Source organism: Leptodactylus fuscus, chromosome 1 (genome assembly GCF_031893055.1).
Source record: "Leptodactylus fuscus isolate aLepFus1 chromosome 1, aLepFus1.hap2, whole genome shotgun sequence".
Lineage (NCBI taxonomy): Eukaryota > Metazoa > Chordata > Amphibia > Anura > Leptodactylidae > Leptodactylus > Leptodactylus fuscus.
Window position 1 is genome coordinate 324,239,402 of NC_134265.1, and position 25,174 is coordinate 324,264,575.

Here is a 25,174-nt window from a genome sequence, read left to right on the forward strand (position 1 = left end):
AAAACAAAGGCCTCTTGGAAGGTCGAGCATGATGCTAAAGGGAGCAAACCTTTATCGGGTTATTTCACTGAAATTCTGTCTTCCTAATTACATCAGGGAAGACAGGCTTGCACTTTCCAGTGAGCGCCCTCTATTGGTTTGCAACACTGAGGCAGCAGCTGACTTTCTAATTACATCATGGAAGACAGATTTGCATATTCTTCCCATGGTCCCTTGCGAAGTGGAGTGCTAAAGGCTTAATAAGTCTCCACACACCTATATGGTGGTCTCTCCCCAAGGAGTGACAATATCCCCTTAGACTTATAGTAGGGATACTCATCACTGACAGGGGGCAGTCTATTTAGGCAGACTTAGGCAGTCATGAAGATTGATTGCATTAAACAAAGACTTTCCACTGGAGTCCACCAGCTCCTTTACATGGGCAGTCAGGGTAGATGGGCGCAACTATGGACAGTGGATACAGTCAGGGCAGTATGGTGGGTACCGCAGTCAGTTGGGTCACCATTCATTTATATAGAGTGTGGATAACCGCACACAATTTTTTGCAATATGTTACAGTCTTGTGTGATTCTTATCTAGATGACCAGGGTCTCTCACTTAGGCTTAGCTGAGGTGTATGGGTGTATGGCTTAGGTGTATGGGTTTGTCCACTCTACAAGCCCAAAACGTACAATGGGACAGTGATGCAGCTAAGGAGGGTTATGACGGGGCTATAGAGGCCACTCTGCCATGGCCTGGTTATAGGATTGGGACGGAAAACTAATTGTTTGCCCTGGGTGAAGGAATGGCTAGATGTGACTGTAGTGTAATGGGAGCATGGGTTCACTGTAGGTTAGCCATTACGACTCCACAATGACTCCTAATGCTACAAAGATCACGTATTCAATTGCAAATCTGTGAAACTATCGCAAATAACTTGATCCAGTTATGAGCCTGAAAGAGCTGAGCACACGGCTGATCTTGTCAGCCCCTGAGATATAAAATCTTACAATACCCTGCGTGTTACCTAGCAGCACATCATAGCAACACAGGATGCCGAATAATCCCAAAGAGACAACAATGGGCAAATCTTCAATCTAAGAACATCATTAGGGCCAAACGGAGATGTGACAAATCCCTGCAGACACGCTATTTGGGATGTTGTATTATTTCTCTATATTATTATCCTGCATCATTTATTGCCTGCATTATGCAAGCTATGCAAGGAGAGGCAATTACTGCTCCCAGCTATAGGGGGCGCAGAGGTAGCAGTCACATCGGGGTCCTGGCCCCTGCGGAGGCCCCTCTAACCACATCTGAAGATACCAGTGCTATAAATAGAAATGGGCGAACCCCCCCCCCCCAAGATTCGTTTAGTTTCGAATTCAATTTGGGTTAAACAAGTGGAAATGACTTTATTATACTCTGAAGTCTATACAGACCCCAGAGTATAATAGATGGAGGCTCAGGGGTGTAAAAAATATAAAAAAATATTCATACTCACCTTCCCGCACCTCTTTCGGGCCTCCTTGGTGATGACATGATGCTTGCATACCTATATGACTGCTGTGGCCCAATCACAAGCCTCACAGGTGACCCCGGGTGCACAAAGTCACCAGGAGAGCACTGGGCGCTGTGCAGAGGCGTCCTGGGCCTTATGGGCACCCACCCATTATACTTGGGTCTGAAGAGACTCCACAGTATAATAATTCACCACAATGCATGTCGCGGCAGCTGTCTCACTTTGTCCAAGATGAATTCCCAAATGTTTGGTTTAGTAAAAAACAAACAATTTGGAATATTTGGGTCGAACCTGGCTCATGCCAAAGTGGTTCACTCATCTCTAATTATAAATAGCACATGGTAAATCGGGGGCCTGTCACAGATATTGCATTGGGGCCAAAGCACTGATGTAACTATGGGGGAAACAATGGTTGCAGCTGTCATCAGGCCCAGAAGCCAATACAGCCCACAGGTCAACCTCACCACACCAGGACTAGATAAACAACTTCGATCACCTTTCTGATTCATCTGGATGGTTGGCACTGGAGTGAGAAGATTTACGATACTGTATTATAAAGCTGGCTGAAAGATCGTGTATGTTACTGATTGTAGACATAGTGCCCTAGACGGACATTACAAGATCCGCTTATTAATTGCAATAAGAACTATGTAATACCTCATTTTCCCTGTGGGGGCACTGTAGGGAGATGGAACACTTGTTGCTGTGTTGTTTGACAGACTAAAGTTGATTGTTAGGGTTTCAGCAGTAACATAGCTTATTGTCTAGGGACTGTCCTACCTTTATCGGCTATACTGGGAATATTATGTGTCTTCTACACTGTGGGGTCATTTCTAAATTTGCACAAGACTGTATGGATAGTGGTGTAATGTGAAGCTCGTGGGCTGTGACAACATTTACCAGATGCCAGTTATAATACTGGTGTATTGTTATGTGGCAGAAAAGCATTTGGCATTGGCGAATGTGCACAACTGAAATTTCTTTACCCCCTATGGATACACCCAGACCCCTGCTGATATCGCATATATATATCTATATACTGTATATATAATATATATATATATATATATATATATATATATATATATATATATATACGTATTTCTCCACGTTCTCAGCACTGAACGCATGTAGGTAAGATAAAGTAGAGATCATTGTGTAAGGGATTTTTTTTCCACATTACATATCAGTAATCCTCTTGAAGAACCATACAGCTCAAGCCTTAAATAGCTGATAACAGAGAACAATAGATTGCAGTCAACCGCACATAAAACACTGACTAGATAGGCTATAGATTAAGTGGACCTATAAAGAGGAAATCTCTATAGCTAGTCATTACCGGGCTGACATAAGAAGTGCCAGTCTTTGCTTAGTGATTTCTTTCCTCCTCAGTAAATCAATAGTCTTTGTGCAGTGAATTGTGCGATTCTGATAAATGTACGGACAGAAATCAAATGACACAGATGTCCAGAGGCCTCGGATCAAAACTGTCATCTTCCTGGAAAAGTCTATTAGCTAATGCTACAAATAGTCTTATTAACGGGGCTGACGTATGTTCTCTCGTGCTGCACAGCTGACCTGGATACTGAAGTAACCGCTTCAGAAAACAGGGTAAGGCTAGAAATACATATATGGATCTCAAAGAACAGATTAATTTAACCAATCAAGATATTTTTGGAGGAAGATCCATAATCCATACCAGTGGTTAAATTGGGCTGGAAAGCGCCGGAACTCAGTTCTGGCATAATTAAAAAATGTCTTAAAGGGTTCCGGTATAAAAAACAATGTTTCTGACGCAGAATGCGGAACATAAAAAACAATGTTACTTACCTCTCCTGGCTCTGGAAGGCTTCAGGCCTACTTGGTGACGTCCCAGATGGCACATGGGCTGGGGCCTGCGTCCTTATGCGTCGCAACGCAAGCCCCTGCTCATGTGACATTCGTACATCATTAATGAAGGCCGACATCTGCGGGGAGTGCGCCAGAGCCAGGGAGAGGTAAGTAACAGTGTTTTTTTATGTTTGTATCCTCCCCTGGGTCTCCGATTATTATACTCTGTGATCTGAAGACAAATCAGCCCTTTGAAGAGAACCATTCAACCCCTCCACCAAGTCCAAATCTTTGTATCCTTCAATAGGCTCCACTCCACTGATTCTGTTATAGTTGGAATTTTTTCTCTAGCTCCTACCATTCCTAGCTTCATAGTTTCATTCACAGTCTCAGTACCCAATATGATAATTAGGATCTCTACTGTCAGCAGGGAGATCCTGGACTGGAGCAGAAAACTAGGGCCCGCTCACTCGACAGTAGGGAGGATATCTGTGCTGAAATTAACAGTAATGATTGCTCTGGAATGGTGGGGGCTAGAAAAAAAAATTAATCCGTGTTGGACCTGCATCTATTGAAAAATGCAAAAAGTTGGAGGTGGTGGAGGGTCCTCTTTAAGCTCCCACATTGCACTGCACAGCCTAAGCACTGCTCTAGAAAAGTCCATTTCGGCTGTGTAATAATATAGCTATAGATGCTGATATTCTACAGAGAAAATTGCCAGCCTACAGCCTTAAAATGGTACAAAACTGTACAAAATATCAAATATAAAAATCTATCTGCAAAACTATTTAGAATGGCCTGTCCCATCAGGAGAACCCTACGTCATTCAAGAGGACTTCCAAGCACAGTTGAGCACAGGTTTTCAAACCAGGAAACTCCCTGTTGATGATGTTCATGGGCCCCCATAGGGAATGCATATAGTCAAAATCATGGCAGAATGACCTCTAAAAGGAGTCACAGGTATCAAATCATTACATTATCTTAACCCTTAAAATGTATTTAAAGGAATCCGTCACATAGAAAATGCAGATGAACCATAGACAGCATGTTATAGAGCAGGAGGAGCTGAGCAGATTGATATAGACACTCATAGACCTGTCTGCAGCATGTTATAGAGCAGGAGGAGCTGAGCAGATTGATATATAGGTTTGTGGAAAGAAATCCACTATATCCTGTCATTTATCCATTAAAATCTCTGCTCTTTCTATGGTGAGAATCAAGGAGGCGGTCCTATCAGTGATTGAGCGCCTCTCCTCTACGACTGTGCATCACTGATAGGACCGCCTCCTTGATAGTCACCTAAGAAAGATCAGAGGTTTCAATGGATAAATGATGGGATATACTGAATCTTTTCCCACAAACCTATATATCTATCTGCTCAGCTCCTCCTGCTCTTTAACACGCGGCCTGCAGATCAGACAGCAATTTCCATGTGACAGCATCCCTTTAAGATAAACAATGTGCCCAAACAGTAAGAAAATTCATGATCTAGTGTTTTAGGTCCGCTTCACGGAGCTGTGTCCAGTCTGGAAAAGATGGTTTGTGTATCAGTCAGGCTAAGCGGAACAAAAAATGCCAGCGAGCCCTGATTGGGTCAGAAATTTGACAGACCATTCCTTCCAGTCTGAACATGACGATGTGAACACAACCCTTATCATCCCACCAGATCCTACAACATATGATCATTACAAGGGATCTCGTAGATTTCGCTTACCTTGAATCTTTCAGACACGCCTTCGCTGATACTGATTGTGAACTCAGCAATTTTCGGTGGGCGAAATTTCCCTTTCTTGTGATCACGTTCATACTCGGTCTTTGTTTTCACCACAACCTTGAAGAAATAAAGATTAATAGGTTATTACACAGACATTAACTATAAGGAATATCAAGGTCTTGGGTTATTAGATAAAGCCTGCCTAGGGCAGCGAATCCCACCAGAGAGCATTGGAAACCCACCAGGGGGCCACCACACTTGGGAAGATGACCACGAGCCTTCATGCAACATTATCTTCGTGCTTAGGGTGGGGTTTTTTTTTTGTCTTTTTGTAAAAATGATTCGGTAGGGGTGGCCAACTCTGAATAGGATAAAAAACATGGGCTTAGATTGTGACTACAATGTAATGAGAATTTCATCAACTTGAAAAATCCTGTCGTCACATTTGCAACCCCAAGACTGCAGCCATATTGTTTTACATGATGGCAGTAGTCTTCTAGAGATGACACATTTTTGTGTGATTTATAAAGAGTCATGTGGGTGGTCTTGGTCTCCTGTGCAGTTATGGAGGCCCAACTCAATTGATCCAATCACAGGCCAAGATATGTCAATATAAGCCAGTTCTGTAGGCACCTGGAGCATGCGCAGTAAAGTGAGGTACACATGCGCCACATGCCATAATGATGTATCCAATCTGTGTAATGTCAATCAAGCCAGAACTGCATAACTCCCCAGAAACCAGCACAACCCACATGACTCTTCACAGGTAGAATGGTAACAAATAGAAGAGTCCCCTTGAAATATAAGCACTTTAGTTGTCAATTTGTTAATCCTGAGCTTCATTATTTAGTAGCAAAAACATAACAGTGCCCCCACAGGTGAAGTAGGGTTTAACAATGCAAATGAAAGCTTAACGCAGAATTTGATTGGAACCCAGAGTCCAGTACTGGAAGACACCAGTGCTAACCACCAAGGACTAGTGTTTCCAACAGCGGGGTCTGCTGGCACTATAATCCTCAATCCTCTGTGAGCTACACAATCTGGATATAAAGCTGATACACTTTACCTATGCATCAAGTCAGGACAATCCTCTGTGAGCTATGCCATCGGGATGTAAGGCTGATATACTTTACCTAGGCACCAAGTCAGGACGATCCTCTGTGAGTTACGTCATCGAAATATAAGGCTGATACACTTTACCTATGTATCAAGTCAGGACAATCCTCTGTAAGTTACACCATCGGAATATAAGGCTGATACACTTTACCTAAGCATCAAGTCAAGGCAATCCTCTGTGAGATACGCCATCGGGATATAAGGCTGATACACTTTACCTTGTATCAAGTCAGGGTAATCTTCTGTGAGCTAGGCCATTAGGATATAAGGCTGATATACTTTACCTATGTATCAAGTCAAGGCAATCCTCTGTGAGCTATGCCATCGGGGTTTAAGGCTGATACACTTTACCTATGTATCAAGTCAAGGCAGTCCTCTGTGAGCTACGCCATCGGGATATAAGGCTGATATACTTTACCTAGGCACCAAGTCAGGGCAATCCTCTGTGAGCTTCATAGTCTGGATAAAAGCCTGACACAATTTACCTTTGCTGTATACTGTAGGCTGGAAAGGGATTTGTGCTGCTGATACATGGTAGGTAGCAGTGGCGTAACTAGGAATGGCGGGGCCCCGTGGCGAACTTTTGACATGGGGCCCCCCCGACACCAAAGATCTCGACTGAGTCCCTCCTACGCATTCCTGCGCGCTCTATTATGTCCCATAGTGGCCCCTGCACACAGTATTATGTCCCTTAGTGGCCCCTGCACACAGTATTATGTCCCTTAGTGGCCCCTGCACACAGTATTATGTCCCTTAGTGGCCCCTGCACACAGTATTATACCCAATAGTGGCCCCCTGCACACAGTATTATGTCCCTTAGTGGCCCCTACAGGACTAAATACTGTCACCGCTGACCGCTATACCAGGACAAATTGTGGATAAAAAAAAATCTGGTCCTGTGCATTACAATTTAGTAACTCCATGTGCCTCATATTAATAACAGTTAACCCTATCATGTCCCTCACATTAAGCCTTGTGTACCTCACATAAGAGTTACTGATATGTGAGAGACGTGGAGGTAATAATAAAGTATCTTCATTACTATTACCCCCAAATGTCTCACATATCAGTAACTCTTATGGTGAGGCACACAGGGGTAATGTGAGGGAGATGATGGGGTTAACTGCTATTACTATGAGGCACATGGAGTTACTAAAACACAAGTAATCCCCCCAAATGCCTGATAGTAATAAGTATAGTAACCCCAGTACGTACCTGTGTAGCTTCAGTTTCATTTTCCTGGAGCAGCTTCTTCCTCTTCTCTTCTGTGCAGGACGGCAGGGATAAGCCCCGCCTCCTCCTCTCATTGGTGGGCAGAGGACAGCAGAGAAAGGGAGGGGGGAGAGAGGGGGATCTTCCTGAAGCGCTGACAGGAGCCAGACCTGCAGCTCCTGTGTCTCAGCCGTTGCTGCAGCTTCGGGGCCCCCTGTTAGTGGAAAGTATTCCACCAACAGGGGGCCCCGATCATTATACTCGGGGGTCCGAAAAGACCTCCGAGCATAATGATAGCAGCGGTAGCAGCTGTCACCGGGCCCCTAATGTCCCGGGCCCTGTGGCAGCTGCTACCGCTGCTATGGTGGTAGTTACGCCACTGGTAGGTAGTTAAACAGCACAGGGGCAGATTTATCAATGTATTTACTTGTTTGCTGGTGCAATATGTGAAAACATATGGTATTTACATGCTGTGCCACTATGGAAAAACTAAGCAAAACATCACTGTCATAATTCATATAGGGACTTATTCAGACAGCTATAAACGTGTCTGTTACATGGACCATATTACAGCCATAAATCCCATCCCCAGTCCAGGTCTAATGATGCGAACTACAGTATCATAGATTCCTCTAATATAATAAGCTTAATTCACATCAAAGTGGAAAAATCTATGCGTGCGTGACTTTTTCATCTGCCAGATTCAGGCGGGCACTGTAATGGAATCTCCTACACAGACTCCAACGCAGATGTGTATACGAGTATACACATCTATAGTCGTATAGTCTGGGTGACAGCAAGTGGAGGTGTTAAATTGGAAAAATTATTAAAGGGGTTTCCAATAATTTAATATTAGCATGGATATCTAAATGAAGAGGCATGTGTCCCTTTAATTGTTCACCAAGGAACAGCACCATACATACAGTTGTGGCCGTACCTGGTACTGCAACTCAATCCCATCCACTGCTGTCTCTAGAAATCCAATGGCACTTTATTAGAACATTTACAACCCCATAAAACCGGAGTATTTGATGTACGGATGCCATGTTTTTGGCTGGTACTAATGGAAATGCATTCTATACCTCCTTAAACTCAATCACTAGAAGAGGTTTTCTGTGCAGAAATTCTAGCTTATCTATTACCGAGCAATCATATTAAAGTAAGGCCCATCAATCCCGACCTGACATTTCTTCATTGTGCTCGATTTATTGTAAACTCCATCCGAACCCTTCTCTATACACAACCTTTATAGTCAGGGCTGGCAGAGATGCGTGTCACGTAGGTGAGAATTATCAGAGATCTGCACTTCTGCCTCCTTCTCCGCCACCTAGATTCGCCCGCTATCTATCACGCTTTAATTTGTTTAAAAAAAAAAAAAGGAATATCATATGGCCTGGCGAAATTATTGTGTAATTGATTTTTAGCTTGGCAGGAGGGTGATATGAATGCATAATCCCGTACAAAGCAAAACTTCCTAATACTGTTCTGCACGTCCTATACTGTAAGGGGATTAATGCCGCTAATAGGGTGAACATGGGAGAATTCAGTCATTACATGGAAATCCATACAAATTCTATTTTTGCAGCTATTTGGACTCCCTTCTATCTTTTCCGCGTTTACGTCAAACTTCGGCGTGAAGCTATGTGTTTTCTACATTTGAGACCAGATGGTAAAGGGTTAATAGGCTGGAGTGAAATCAGGGGGACCATGATGTACATATGCTAGGCCCCAATTTGGCATCCTGGTGACTGTATTAGTTCATTGACACGTTATAGGAAATGTGTTGCCAGTGTTTATGTAAGGGAGCCTTCGCACGGAGTTTACGCTCGCTCATTCGGAATGTAAAACTCGTTCAGAATGAGCAGCGTATAAAACGGGCGCCAGCATACGTGCGTATCACATTGAAAGCAATAGGTAAAAAAGTCTCTCATTGATTTCAATGGGGAGCGCGCGTATGCCGGCACCCATTCAAGTCAATGGGATCTGTATTTTATGCCACTCACTCTGAATGAGTTTTACGTTCAGAATGAGCGAGCGTAAACTCCATGTGAAGGCTCCCTTAGATATATTGTTAAAGAATTTTTGATTTTTTTTGTATTTTCCATATTACTAAATTCTGCTGTTTTCACTCTGGCTACTAAGCCTAATAATAGACCAACACTTGCCAGTTAGGGGTTTCTTTGGAGCAGTCACCTTATTAACATCACAGACCTATTCCCTCTATAGATAACACCACTGAGGCAACATTCATCCACTACAATAGCTGGTGTTACAGCTTATCTCTACCCCTTCCTGAACAGAACATGTCTAGTAAGCTCTCCATAGACCTCAATGAATCATCTCTAGATTTTTGCTAACTATAATCATAACTGTGCTTATCACTAAATGCTGATAACATACTCATACCTTCCAACTGTCCCAGATTCAGCGGTACAGTCCTGGATTTCAGGTGCTGTCCCAGCTTCTACTTGAATTGAATACAATGGTGAAGCAGGAAGCATCCTCCCTGCTTCATCATTCTTCCCCTGGGTGCTCCAGGAGCTGTAGGCGCAAGGTGATGACATCATGTATATCCCGCCTGCAGCTCCCTGGAGCCTCTGGGAAAAGAAACTTCAGAGAGAGTAGCAGGGGAGTGAGGAGAGGTGAGTATTAGTGTTTTTTTATGTTTGGTTGGTACCAGGAGAGGGACATAATATTGCGGTGGCAACTGCAGGAAGCCTTTAACCTATGGGGGCAGATGTAGAAGGACAATGTTAAATACAAGTATACAAGACTCTAAATGCCATAACGTGGAGTCTATGAATGGAAAAGTCATGGAGTAAAATTTGTGTGTGGCATGTCACTCTTGTGAAATGCTGACTAGTTATGAAGTTCTCCGATCATGCCACATCACGTCATAGTAGATAAGTTAGACCGATGTTCATTTAAGGAATGGTCCAGAGGCTATGGAAGGATCATACATATGCTTGGCCATAGGAGAAGAAGAATTAAATTCCTCAACCTTTCTAAGGAGATACTGGATGCATGGAAGGAGATCGCTACCTCCACCTCCAACTCGCTCTCGATTCTGATAATCTACCACCAGAACCTCTGATACTCTGTGTTACTCTTTTCTTATGTTTGAGTTTTGTTTGCTTTATAACCTTCTGGAATCTTTTCAGTTCTATACATTGGGTAAATTTTGGTTTTTCATCTTACAGGTGTCACCCTATTGCACTCCTTATCTTATCAGCCAAGAAGTGCAGGGCAGTATTTTACAGACATTTAAACCGGGGGCAGCTGGTGGGGGCATTAAAATGGGGGGCTGCTGAAGAGAAACACTGGGGGGGAAGATGGAAAGAAACCTTAAACTGGGGGCATGTGGAGGGGGCATTAAACTGTGGGGGCTGCTGAAAAGTGGAACACGGGGGGGGGGATGTAGAGAGACCTTAAACTGGCAGCAACTGGAGGGGGTCATTAGACTTGAGGAAACTGGAGGTGGACATTAAACTGTGGAGGCAGCTGGAGGGGGACATTAAACTTTGGGTGCTCTTAGACACCTTCCCTTCCACGACTGAAGCTTCCCTGTATGGATATTAAACATGTGACACCGAGTCCTCAACATAAAATACAGGCAGCAACTGAATCAGTTTCAGTCTGAATTCATGTTAGAAAGGGAAAATGGAGGGATCTGAGAGACTTTGAGCAAGGCCGGGCCTTCAGTACTAGACTAGCGGGGCCAGGATTTCATAAACTGCCAAACTTGTGGGGTTTTCTCATCTAATGTTGTCAAATATACCAAGAATGGTGCGATGAAGGGAGACATCTAGCTAAAATGGATGCAAAGATTACATCAATGAAAAGGGTCAGAGGGTCAAGAATCTTTCTGATGAACAGGCGGCGCAGAGTCAAGGAAACTGCAGCTGAACACAACGCTCTGGTCCGCCTAACATGTCCGATTATACATCTCATGACTTTTCAGCACGGATGGGCTATAACAGAAGATCAGAGCGAGCGCCATTGCTGTCTATTGGAAATAGAATGCCGGGTATCCAGTTGGCAAAAGACAGTAAAAATTGGATCAGTTATCCAGAATTTGTTGCACCAGGCCAGGTGCCAGCCGTTCAGGTAATGGTGTTCTTGGCGTATGCTGGGTCCTTGGCATTATACCTGTGTATGTCACGATGACATACGGTGGTCTGAAAGCCAAAGGTGCTACTAGATGGGTGTATCTAATAAAGAGGCCATATCATGTAGCGTATACAGTATATAGAATTATATACCCAATGGATGAAGTAAGCAACATTTATGTGTATGTACAGTATATATCTTACCTCCTATATAGTATATGTAGCTTATATGTATCTTTCCCCTTTGTATTACTGTATATGTAGTTTATATACATCTTCCCCATATATTTTATAGCAATGGTGCTGTATTAGAGACTACGATGGATATAGATTTCTGAGCAGTGGTCCCAGGGTGTGGGCTCGGACATGGCCCTGTCACGCAGTAATTTGTCACATGACAGGACTGAAGTGCGTTCCTTGGCAGGTATTGATCTGTGACCAGTGTATATAAGGACCCAGCGGAGTGACTGATAGCCTTCATTTCACACAATTAGCTGGGTTCAGGTAAATTAGCCTGCAGGCAGCCATAGCCTGATTCATTACACTGCACAGACCATTTACTACTGGACGGCGCCATGCATTGGCCATTTCTTGAGCCAACTATCAATGGGAATGTATTGATTTACTGTCTGCTGCAATGGCATTTTAGGGATTTTATTAAAAATTGCCCCACCTCGGGGGCATAATAAAGCATAGTGCAATAGTGACCTGCCATAGAATAGTGACCTGCCATGCAGGGCCGAGGGCCCATGTTCATGCCCATACATATTGCAGACTGCCGTATTTGACACAAGATGACATCTATGTATTGTGCTTTGTGTTGCGGTTGCTTCAGTATTGTGTAGTGTGTGTTGTACTGTATTGCTCCCCCACCCATCAATCCATCAAAGGCGCTAACACAGCACTCCTGGAATACAGAACTGCAAATATAGCAGCCAAAAACAAAGAATTGTACCAAGCATCAAGAGTACAAGTGTGTACCCCAAAATTGTCCTAGAGGACCATCTACTCCATATATCCCACGACCACCCCTGTGTATAAACAATAAGGTGAACCCCCAAGCACTGTGCCCATCATTGTGCTGACCAACAGGAGCCCCAGAGGTCAGAGTCCCCTATACACTGATTGTCTATTCTGAGTATAGAACATTATATTAACCTACTAGCCTCTGCCTGCAACTTTGTCTGCGGGTTGTTGCCGTGTATGATCCGGCTAATTTTAGAAAATTGCTGCTGTCGATGGTTTTCCTGCTCCGGCTTTTCGGCAGCTCTCAAGTTGGCCTCGCACTGAAGTTGTTCTTCGTGCTGTGCCCGTGATTGTTCCGGCATCTCAGTAGCTCGCTGGGACGCCATATAATGAACGTATTCAGCAAATTGCTGCCGTTGATTGTTTGCCTGTTCCAGCATTTTGGCAGCACTTAAGCTGTCCTGCTGCTGAACTTGTTCTTCACAAGTGATTGTTCCGGCATCTCAGCAGCTCGCTGGGACGCTATATAATGAGCATGTTGTTGGTGTTGATGATCCACCAGCTCCGGCATTTCTACAGATGTGAAGTTAGTCTGCCGCTGAACTTGTTCCTCGCACTGTGCCCATCATTGTTGCAGCATCTCAGCAACTCTCTGGGACGCCATATAATCAGTGTGTTGTGGGCGTTGATGATCTGTCTGTTCCAGCGTTTCGGCAGCTCTCAAGTTGCCCTGGCACTGAAGTTGTTCTTCGCACTGTGCCTGTAATTGTTCCGGCATCTCAGCAGCTTGCTGCGATGCCATATAATAAGTGTGTTGTTGGCATCAATGATCCCCCTCAGCTCCGCTTGAGGAGAACTCTGTAACTTCTTTTTTTTTTTTTTCATTTTTTTTTTTGAATGTAGATTGTGAGCCCCACATAGAACATTTTTCCCTATCAGTATGTCTTTTTTGGAATATGGGATGGAAATCCATGCAAACACGGGGAGAACATACAAACTCCTTGCAGATGGTTTTATGCCCTTGGTGCGATTGAACACCAGGACTCCAGCGCTGCAAGGCTGCAGTGCTAACCACTGAGCCACCGTGTGGCCCCCTAGAACTCTATAACTTCTGAATACCTTCATAGCTCTCTTTTTTTGCGACAAATTTGATTTTCTTTTTCACGGCATGTTTGTAATTGAGAAACTGCCAATGTGGATTAAAGGTGTTTGGCCATGTCAGTTTGTCTGCACTGTCTGGACCAGATCAGATAATATGCTAATGCATGAACACTGAGGGTTAGCATGTGTTTACACAGAAAGAAAACAGCTCTGGCTTTCTCAGGAGGTGAGATAAGAGCAGTGTGATATAGTATATGAACATAAATTCATAACAGTTGTGAATCCATGTCACTTACGGGGGGAAAAAAGTAGCTGATGTGTTAATTGAGGTTACAATCTATCTATGTGCCAAATTTCATTCAAATCCGTTCAACCATTTTTGTGTAATTGAGGAACAAACATCCAAACAAACTTTCACATTTATAATATTAGTAGGATGAGAATGGAAAAGATAATTTTCTGTTCAGTTTATTTCTCTATATGGTTTCATTCACACTGCTGTATTATTGCCCCGAGCAGAAGACATATAGTTAGTGTCAAAAACAGAACTGGCTCGCGACACAAGGAATAATTTTCTCTGCTTTCGCTTCTCTGAACAATTTAACCTAAAGGAATATTCTGGGCATAGGATGCGGTATATCTGATCGGTGCACTCAGCTGGTTCTGTCTGTACCATAGTCATGAATGGAGAGACACACTCACATAAGCAACTCTTCTCTGGTGCCCAACACCATGGATTACAGAACAAGGGTCACTGGATCCAGGGAATGGGGATTCAAGGTGCGTTATATAAAGTAAAATGGTATATGACGTTCATCCAGATCCTTGTTCTAGTGGGAGAATAGTGGTAATAGATCATGTGTAACTAATAGGTGCTCTACCAAATAGCAGGAAGCATCTACTAGTTAGCTTCATCCCTGCTTTAGACTGAGGACACACAGTGCAGAAAAGCAGCACTTTTCTTGCAGATATTGCTTTAGGATAACATAGCGGATTTTGAGCAGGACCCACTACACAAAATCCGCTGCAGAGATCTTTTTATCAGGAGCAGAAAGCACATTGCCTCTGTATTAAAATTCATTCATATGAATGGGGACTATTCACAAGAGTGATATATAGGTCATGTGATGTTCTAATTTTATCTGTTTTCACAGATCTGTAAAAATGGGCAAAATTTCCATGAAAAATGTACATAAGATCATAAGAATGGGGATTAGCACTCCAGTGTGAAAGGAGACACGATCAGTAATGCGTACCCCTGTCCATTCATTTCAATGGGACTGCAGGAGCCGAGCGTTGTATATTAAAATGAGTGGTGCAGGGGGCATACATTTCTGACCACCATCTATGTTCAAAATAGGGGGAAAAATACCACTGATCTCATGATCGGTGGGGTCCCAATGGTTGAACTACTCAGTCCAGCCATATTAATGTGACCACCGCCTACTTTTGACATCAACATTAAATAACCAATGGCAGAAGGCACGTGTCATCAGCCATCTGGGTGCAGTCATCGTTGTGGAAGGCATGATGGATCAACACAAGTATGCATCTATCCTTGCGGACCATGTTCACCCCTACATGCGAATTGTTTTTCCTCAGGATGATGGCATCTACCAGCAGGACAATGCAATGTGTCATAAAGCTCGCAATGTACGTGCGTGGTTCGAAAAGCACCAGGATGAGTTTGCTCTACTCTTTTGGCCAGCAAATTCCCTGGACTTGAACCTAATGGAGAATCTGTGGGACCACCTCGATCAGGTTGTTTGCACCATGGATGCTCAACCACGTAATCTAGCGCAGCTGGGCACGGCACTGGCGTTGTCATGGCTCAACATCCCAGTGAAAATCATCACAACATCCCCTCTCTTCCTGCACGTCTCGCAGCGGTCTGCTCTGCCAAAGGTGGTTATTCTGGATATTGACAGGTGGTCACATTAATGTGACTGGACTTTATATATCTTCTTGTTATGGAATATCCCTGTTATGGGGCTGTACTATGTTGAAAACCCCATTGGAAATTGAAACCCGTCTGAAAATTAGCTGTTCCCCACGGGCCTGCCCTCATAAATCCTCTAGGTATCAGCTGTGGCTGGCCATACTGCAAAGGGGAAGTAGAGTATGACATGACAGCCATACATATAAATGGCTGACCAAGGACAGGATGGCTCGTCCAGGTCAAGAACTTTGGGCACAACTATAAGGGGTGCAGGGATATATATATATATATATATATATATATATATATATATATATATATATATATGTATGCTGTTTTCCTATTCAGCCAAATGGAGCATGCATCTGTATGTAGTAATGTGGTGTTTGGCCTCTAGGTATCTCATGCAGACGACAGTGTCATCCAAGTTCATTCATGTCTGTAGGGGCTTCTGTTACATGTCATTCCAATGGATCAGAAGCCCCCCATAGATGTGAATACATCACTGAGTGTCATCCGAGTACATTCCACTGCAAACTAGGCCTCACATTGTGTGCATGGGGCCTTACAGTTGAACAATTTTGGTAATTAAAGTGGTTATCCATTTTCTAGCATAGACAGACTGATGGATCACAGACAGTCGTGGGACAGTGCAAAATATGGCGCTCACCTAAGTGTGCTCAATGCAGCAGTGCCATGTCAAAGATTAGCCGCCAGTCCCACCATCCCTTCTCTACCAGATGGCCTACCAGAGCTATTCTCCTGCAGAGATATGAAGAAACACTCCGGACAGACACCAACCCCTCACTGTAGACTTCTATATTGTTAGGTAGTTGTAAATACATCAGTACTGCAGCACTTGTAGACAGAAGTGATAAGCAGTCCTCCGGACCCTTGGCGGGGGACACCGCGCTTCTCTTAGCAGAAGGATGTGATGTCTGTCTCCTAAAACCTGTATCACTGCTAGTAGAGTCTGGCTGGTGCTCTGCTTCCCTGAACTAGGGGTTGCCAAGATGCCTCCTCTCCTCAAGCTGACCATGGCGTGTGTGCCACCCTAGAGCAGCAAGGCGCTTCTCTCTTCTCAGTGCAGGAACAGGCCCTTAAATAATATGACCCTTCTCGCCGTGGTATCATCATTTCCCATGGATGAACTTTTGGGTACAAAGCCGTTCCTCCTAGCAATAGCGATTGGGTGGTCCATCTCCCATATACTTCTCAAAGTAGTAACCTGCACCAGCCCACATAATACATACCAGTCAACATATTACACAACAAAATAGTCCATGCAACAATGAGTAACAGCAACTAGAGTAAGCTAAGGCTACGTTTACATTTGCAGCGGACTCTGACGCAATAAAAGTCCTGCGTCCGCGGCTTTTACATCCGTCACTGTCCATTTTAAAATGACGGACCCCATCATAGTCAATGGGGTCCATCGGTCTACGTGTGTAACCAAAATTTTAGCAAGCCACCTAGCCGTTGCTCTGGTCCGCCCATCTGTTGTGAGCTCAACGTCAGCCATTTCACACTGTGCCAACGCCAAACCACATGTGCAGTGTGAACAATGTGTTAGTCCCTCCCCTGCCTAAGCGACCACAGTGCGGACTAAGGGAAGAACAGCCAACAAGCTAACGTGTTGTCCCCTTTACTGTCCAGACAGACGCTTTCAGGCCTGCTGCAAATCATCTGATTGCTGGGCCGCCTTCTATTTACCAAGCCCCTGTCTTCATGAAACAACCCATCTAAGAATAACAACCAATAGAAAGCAACCAGAGCCTACAGTCATGGCATGACCGCATGTAATCTCATTAAGTTATCCCAACATGTTCCCATGGAGCTTAGTATAATTATATGGCAAAATACATAAATCAATAAATGTCATCATCATCATCATCATCATCTCTACAGCAGCAGATCTTTACAATGACTCACTGTATCCGCCAGATGTAGCAGAGCTCGGTGGGTCAATGAAGCAGAGCTGAGTCTGACTTCATTGTTATCAGCTATCTTTGGTCTTACATGGGCCTGCCAATAAACCTGCATTACCCAAGCGCATCTCCGCCACATCTGTACCTGTCCTGTCTCTTTAAGCATCTGATTGGCGATGAGACCACAGGGTGACATCATCAGGTTTATAAATAAGGAAGCGAGCCGGCCAGTGCTGCATTCCAACTGCAATATCCCGAGGAGTATATATTATTAATATTACTATTATGGTGCGGTAGAGACAGGAGAAGATAGGACTGATACCAGACACAATACAGGATGACTATATAGTATTATTATGGCGCTGCAGAGACACATATAATATAGGACTGAATCCAGACACGGTATTAAAGCGGCCAGTAAGCATAAAGCAGCTCATAAAGATGCAGCGTTATAACACGGGGTGCTAATATCACTCACACATATGGAGGTGTGCGATATAAAGTAGTAGTCATGGGGGAGGGGGGATATTATTCTGGACTTCCTGTCATCTCATTGAAGAACAGTCTGAGATGGCTGATAACAGGGAACAATAGAGTATATTCATCTGTACAGGGATAGACATGAGCAAACACAATATAAATAAGCAGAAATCCATGCCCTAAGGCGTAGTGTCCCCTCAATGTTAAGAATATGCAGAATTGCATACATATGTAGAATATCACTATATATATATATATATATATATATATATATATATATATATATATATATATACAGTATTATTATATATAGGGTCCCTGGAGCAAGAACCTATAAGTGTATTATATCATTGTGAAATAAAAATAAAATAATAATAAAGTAATATAACACATGTCCTCCCACAATCCCATGCACTGCAGCACTCCCCAATCTGGGTGACATATACTCATCAGTAGAAACCAAACATGAATAGAATGCCAAGACTACAGTGCACAATGACACACCAGCACAGAAGAAAAGAGGGGGATGTACCATTGCATATCAATGCAGATTTATGGCATTGGACCTATGTGGAAAGCTGGATATTAACCCTATAATAATCATAATGACCTTAATAGTTAGACAAAGCAAGGAGGTATATGACTTGTGGGGATCATATACTGATATCTGGAGATGACAGGAAATGTATCCTGATGGTTTATTAGAAATACAATTGTATATAATAGTACAATACAAGAGGTTAGACAATGTAGCCCGCTGCATGCCTATTGTCTACCAGACCATGTATAATAAGGATGGATGGGCTGCACCTGCTGGTGCCCACCTTTGTGTAATGCCCCCCCACCCTTTGTACGTACCTTGTCTGGGGGTGGGAACTGCAGCTGATTGACATCCAGAGGGGTCATCAACGGGATGGTGTCAAATCCATCTTCACAGATAGGAGGCTTTGTCCCCTTCTCGCTAAAATTATTGCCCAGCTTCACCATTCTGGTAAACTACTCAGCGCCCCTGCAAAGCAAATCAAAGCATCAAAGTCTCCGCCAAGGCAACTCCACCTTCTGCTGCCACCAGGGATGGGTAAAATGAATTACAGTAATGAGGAGCCCCCAGATGCCAAACAAAAGCAGTAACTCAAAAGAAGAAGAAGAGGGGAGGGGTGGGGGCTGCTTGTACATAGTCTAGGAGGGCAATGCTACCCCTTCTTGGCTGCTGCGCAAGAAGCCATCCCTCCCTGACCATCATCCCCATCAGGAAATAATGCAGAGCGCTCCTGTTTAATAATGCAAAGCCTTTTTATCTTCAGGACAGATTACAAGTGATGGCCTCCAAGACATTTCCTATTGATCATGTGGATAAAATGAGGCTTTACTCACCAGGGGAGGATGAGATGCAATACCTGCTGGTCACCTTCTTCTTCTGTAGGGTGGGCGCTCGCTGTGGGGGCTCCTTGAGGTTCCTTCTTGAGGGTCTTTGTGTGGACAGCTGCAGATGAGAGCAGGAGCTGGGTGCTGCTGGGCTTGACACTTACTGATAGCTAGATTTGCATGGACCCATGGGTTTGCAGCTTAGAGGCTGCTGCTGAATCCAACACAAAGAAGCCCCCTGGAGGCCACCACCAACTCCTCCTCCCATCCTCCTCCTGTCCCTCCCTTGTAACTGGTGCAAACCATCATCCCATCCCCACCACAAGCACCTTCCACCCAGGTTGTGCCTGACTTCTGGCTTTTAATATTCTGTGTTTGTGGGATAATCAATCACGGTTAACTCTTTCAGGACTGCTCTGGTCAAGGCCAATGGGTTGTTGTATACTAGCTGCGGAATTGTATGGAGAGGGGGTGAAATCAATAGGTCACTAGGAAGTGTAGGGTAGATGGAGGTGCAGATTTTCATGTGTTGTATGAATAAAGCTGGCTATAGACATATTTCGACATATTTCTTTTCTTAGCAAACCAATACATTTATATGTAAATAATCCATCGCTTGTTAGTTCTATGGCCAGGGCTGTAGAGCCGATAGGCCAAGCAGCGACTCCAACTCCTTCATAAATGACAGCCATGGTCAGACAGAAGCAGAAAGGATTCTCTAACTCATGAAAAAGCTAGTCATTGAATTCCTATGAAATATGTAACTTGTTATCTATACAATAATAATAATAATAGTAATAATAAATGTTATTTATATAGCGCCAACATATTCCGCAGCGCTGTACAATTTGTAGGGTTCAAATACAGACAGAAAGATACATTACAAAGAAAGTCATTTCAGACAATGGGACTGAGGGCCCTGCTCGCAAGAGCTTACAATCTATGAGGTAGAGGGGGTGACACAAGAGGTAGCAGGGGCAGCATTGCTTATACAGAGGTCAGACACTTTCATAATAGAGGTGACTGTCATTACACAAACATAAAACTTTATGAGCCGTCGACAGTCGTGTCCTTTAACATGTGGATGGAGCTTGTACCTATAAAGTTAGCATGAGATGGCATCATATCATGTGGGGAAATGTGGGAGCGGGGACAGAGGAGGGTTAAGGGTTTACGTTAGACATTGTGATAGGCCTGTCTGAAAAGATGCGTCTTTAGTTTGCGTTTGAAACTGTAGAAAGTGGGAGTTAATCTGATTGTCCGGGATAGAGCATTCCAGAGAAGTGGTGCAGCTCGGGAGAAGTCTTGTATACGAGCATGGGAGGTTCTGATAATAGAGGATGTAAGTGTTAGGTCATTGAGTGTGCGGAGAACACGGGTTGGGCGGTAGACAGAGATGAGGGAAGAAATGTAGGGAGGTGCGGCATTATGGAGAGCTTTGTGGATGAGAGTGATAACTTTATATTTTATTCTATAATGAATAGGCAGCCAATGTAGTGACTGGCACAGACCAGAGGCATCGCTGTAGCGTCTAGACTGATAGATGAGCCTGTCCACTGCATTCAGAATAGATTGTAGAGGGGAGGGTTTAGTGAGGGGAAGACCGATTAGTAAGGAGTTACAGTGATATTTGAGACAGCAGAGAGACAGTCGCTGGTTTTCTGTATGAGTGCAGGGGTGATGTCACGGGAAGATGTGTATAATTGGGTGTCATCAGCATAAAGATGGTACCTGAAGCCAAATCTGGCGATGGTTTGTTCAATGGGGGCTGTGTAGAGAGAAAAAAGCAGGGGGCCGAGGACCGAGCCCTGAGGAACCCCAACAGCAAGGGAAAGAGGGGAGGAAACAGAGCCCGCAAATGATACACTGAAAGTGCGGTCTGAGAGATAAGAGGAGAACCAGGAGAGCGCAGTGTCATTGAGGCCGACTGAGCGGAGCATAGTGAGGAGGAATTGATGGTCAACAGTGTCAAAAGCTGCAGAGAGGTCCAGAAGAATAAGAAGAGAGAAGTCACCATTGGATTTAGCCATTAGATCATTGGAGACTTTTGTGAGAGCCGTTTCAGTAGAGTGCAGAAACCAGATTGTAAGGGGTCAAGCAGAGAGATAGCGGATCAAACGAGAATAGACCAGGCGTTCCAAGAGTTTAGAGATGAAGGGGAAGTTAGAGACGGGTCGATAGTTAGCAGCACAGGAAGGGTCCAGGGAGGGTTTTTTCAATAGTTATAACAGCATGCTTGAAGGAGGATGGGAAGATTCCAGAAGAGAGAGAGAGGTTAAATATTTTAGTAAGGTAAGTAGTGACAGCAGGCGACAGAGATTGGAGAAGGTGTGAGGGGAAGGGGTCACTGCTGCAGGTTGTAGGGCGAGATGAAGAAAGTAGTTGGGAGACTTCCTCTTCTGTAACAGGTTCAAAAGATGAGAATGGACAGTCTGTAGTGCGGTTGGTGAGGGGATCATTGCTATGGTAGGTGGTGGGATCAATGCCACCTGGGGCTTGGGCAGTAATTTCCTGATGGATCTTATCAATTTTATCATGGAAATAAGTGGCAAGGTCATCGGCACTAAGGTCTGTGAATGGAGTCTGCACCTTGGGTGTGAGTAAGGAGTGAAAAGTTTCAAAAAGCCTTTTAGGGTTGCTGGAGAGAGAAGAGAATATTAATAATTAGACACTATTACCCAATACAATTTTTGTTTGAGGCCAGAGTCGGAGCAGGTAAGTTTTTCCAACTCCAACTCCACCCGAAATGGTCCCTGACTCTGACTCCACAGCCCTGTCTGTTGCTCATATAAAAAAATTTTGCTTATGGGTCATTCACACAGCCATGTATCCTCTGTGTCCACAATGGACTCGTAATAGAGGTCGTACGATACAGATCCATAATACCGCCAAGCCTCTTAGGCTCCATTCCCACGGAGTAACGCGCTGCTCTGCATGTGTCAGAGTGTGGGCGCTCAAAACAGATCCCATTCAGTTCAATGTATGCCGGCTCACGCGCGCTACAAATTGAAGTCAATGGGATAAAAAGCCTCCCATTGATTTCAATGTGTAGCGACCGTAAGCCAGCCGTACCGTAAGCCAACCGTAAGCCAGCACACAACAAACACAAACAACCAACACAGAACAAACTGATCCTGTGAATGGGATCTCGGCGGTATGGAACTGAAATCTCAGTAAGCATGCCCGAGCACCATTTTTTGTGGATCTGTGAATTCTCCACAAGAAAAGGGGTCATGGCCATACAAACAAAATTTGTAGCTGCTTTGAATAGATCAAGTACTTAAATTCTGTGACAAACACTCCTAACACCACCGACAGGCCCTCATGTACCCTATAATACATACTGTATATTTGGGAGGTGTCCGATATGGCCCTTGGTGGGCACTCTGCTCTTCTGCAGTCTGGTACCTAGCATGGGATTGTGGAGTTGCAGCTGATCCTATATTGCACCTGCTCCTACAATCTCCGTCTATGGCTATCGTCACATTGTTGTTGTTCAGGGTTTGCAGTATTTTTGATGGCAGGCATATTGCAGTTTCCACAATGGCCCGCCAACCCCTTTACTGCCAGGATTAGAAAATGGTGGAGCCATTCATTCTTAGTGGATCCATAATCTGAGCAGAGCCTTCTGTCTTTCTATCAGGGTTCCCTTACTTATTGATCCCAGAATGGTATAGCAAGGCGCACTGTTATACTATGGGTAATGGGATTTGTCATTGCTTCTGACGGCAGTGTGAACAGAGTCTTAGTCATGTATTTATGCTACTTTCCTATTAGTGCAGCTAATAATGACAGTGTTGGGCCATCTTTCACAATGCTGAGCTCACATGGGTGACTACTGTTGTAGCAGCAAAGCACAGCAACAAATCCCCAATGTACCAACAAACTGATCCTGTAAGCGTGGACGGTAATAGCTACATGTCATGCAATGCTATGCAATGGCCGTGGGAGCACAAGACTGCAGCCATAATGGAGTATCGTACAACAATACAATAAAACAGTAGAAGTACATACACATATTTACCATTGACATATACAGATTATCATACATGACTTATTCTATGTAATAGATAACTGATATAAGCAGAGACTATCAGTTTGGTGTATAACCTCACATCAAAACGTACAGTGGATATGTCATCTTATGGCAAATTTACACTCACCATTGTTCGGGTTCTTTGGGGGACCCCAATAATGAAGAGCTACTAAAATGGTAACACACGTAGTCCAATGGACCCCATCGACTATAAAATTCTCTCTGTAGGAATCTTTCCTCCGCCAGTACAGATGTGAACGTAGCCTATGTATGTCCTATATCAGGACAATATATTATAGCTACAGGTCTGTACTTCTAGTAGCCAAAATAGCACAAGAAAACGTTGTGTCTTTTTGTTACTAGCTACTAAAGAATGCAGCGGACACAAAGCTTATGAGTCCGGTGTATTTATAAAGCAGAAGCCGCCATCAGCCTCCTCCTACCCACTGGGATAGAGCTTGACAGGCAGCTTTATATAAGTGCATAAACAGCAGCCTGTCGATCGCCATCTTGAGAGGCTGTGGAGATGGGGTAGGCATGTCGCTTGTATATACAGTCAGATTCAGACTATGAGACCTGTGTATTCTTTCAGCACCCAAAGCAGAAAAAAGGACAGAATCTTTTGGCTAGAAGTAGTTACACTTATTTCAATATTTTAAAATGACAGATCCTCTTCAATGCTAGTGGAAGAAATTGGATTTACAGGCCTAGAAAATTGGAACCTCATAGTATGACAGCTATTCACAGGCTTACAACTTTGATGGAATTGCAGAACCTGCAGAAATGTGTCCAGTGAAACACAGATTTTAGACTCCTTCAACAGAAGCTTTCTCTAACCCCCCTCTCTGAGACATCCCTCTGCTCACTGTGTAGTAGGGGCCCCTGGATGGACTGTAAAGTAGTGATGCACTTAAAGGGGTTTGGTGAGGGTGTTATAATTGCTTCAAAAAGGTAAGTGGGAACATCTTCTTTGTTCCAAAGAGCTTATTTGCATATTCACAAAAACAGTGATCTTTCAGGAATATGGACTCCAACCCTTTGCATCTGCTCAACTAACTCTGGCGCAGCTGGAATTTTTTCCTCTAGTCTCTACCATTCCTGAGCAATCTGTGCAGTCACTTATGCTATTCAGGCTCTATACTGTCATGTGGGCAGTCCTGGGCTGGAGCAGAATGGCTGAGACCACCCACCTGACAATAGAGAGCCTAATTTTACTAAAACTAACAGGAATGATTGCTGGGGAATGGTGGAGGCTAGAAAAAAAAAAAAAGAATTCCAATGGAACCAGTAGAGGAGTGCCTATTGAAAGATGCAAAAAGTTGGATTTGGTGGAGATGGTGAAAGGTCCTCTTTGAGACAAGTCTGTAATAAACAAGCAGCCCAAGACACTAATCCCTCATTTGCCCCTTCCCTCCCCAGTGCCTTGTCTTGGGTTCTCTGTTTTTGTTGTTTAAATATCTGCTTGTTATCCAATCCCCGTGCGCCACCCTAGCCTTGGTAGCTTGTTATCCCCATATCACCACCTACTACATCCCCCCTATCAGTTTACATACCCGGTTAATTAACACAAGTTGTTCTCATCTTATTATTAATAATAATTATTAATTATTATTATTATTAATTATTATTATTAGAACACGTACTTACTGTTCCCTTTTATTGTTCTGTTTATTCCAAAAATGTGAGAGCCTGCACACAGTGCGTGACTATAACTACTTGAATGTTGGATTTTATCTACAATTGAAAAGTAATGTCTTTCAGTAAAGAGACTGTTCCTACTTAAAGGGGTTTTCCAGGCAAAAAATCTTTTATTTTTTTTCTTTAAAGGTCTGTTAATGCTAGTAATGGGTTAATGGGAGCTCCTGGCATCTTCTGCG

At 43.8% G+C, this 25,174-nt stretch overlaps 1 protein-coding gene across 3 annotated transcripts in view; it reads right to left on the reverse strand.

Moving 5' to 3' along the window:
* The window catches only part of NSG1 (neuronal vesicle trafficking associated 1), a 60,475-nt gene extending 40,993 nt beyond the window's left edge, over positions 1 to 19,482 (reverse strand). For all 3 annotated transcript variants that reach the window (XR_012711871.1, XR_012711870.1, XM_075260958.1), the window contains exons 1-3: positions 19,271 to 19,482; positions 18,755 to 18,905; positions 5,046 to 5,162 (exon numbers count right to left, since the gene is read on the reverse strand). Coding sequence is in view for 1 of the 3 variants with exons in the window: in XM_075260958.1 (XP_075117059.1) it covers positions 5,046 to 5,162; positions 18,755 to 18,883 (246 nt within the window). In the remaining 2 variants the exon portion in view is untranslated. The remainder of the gene's footprint in view (positions 1 to 5,045; positions 5,163 to 18,754; positions 18,906 to 19,270) is intronic.
* Between the last annotated feature and the right edge of the window lie 5,692 nt (positions 19,483 to 25,174).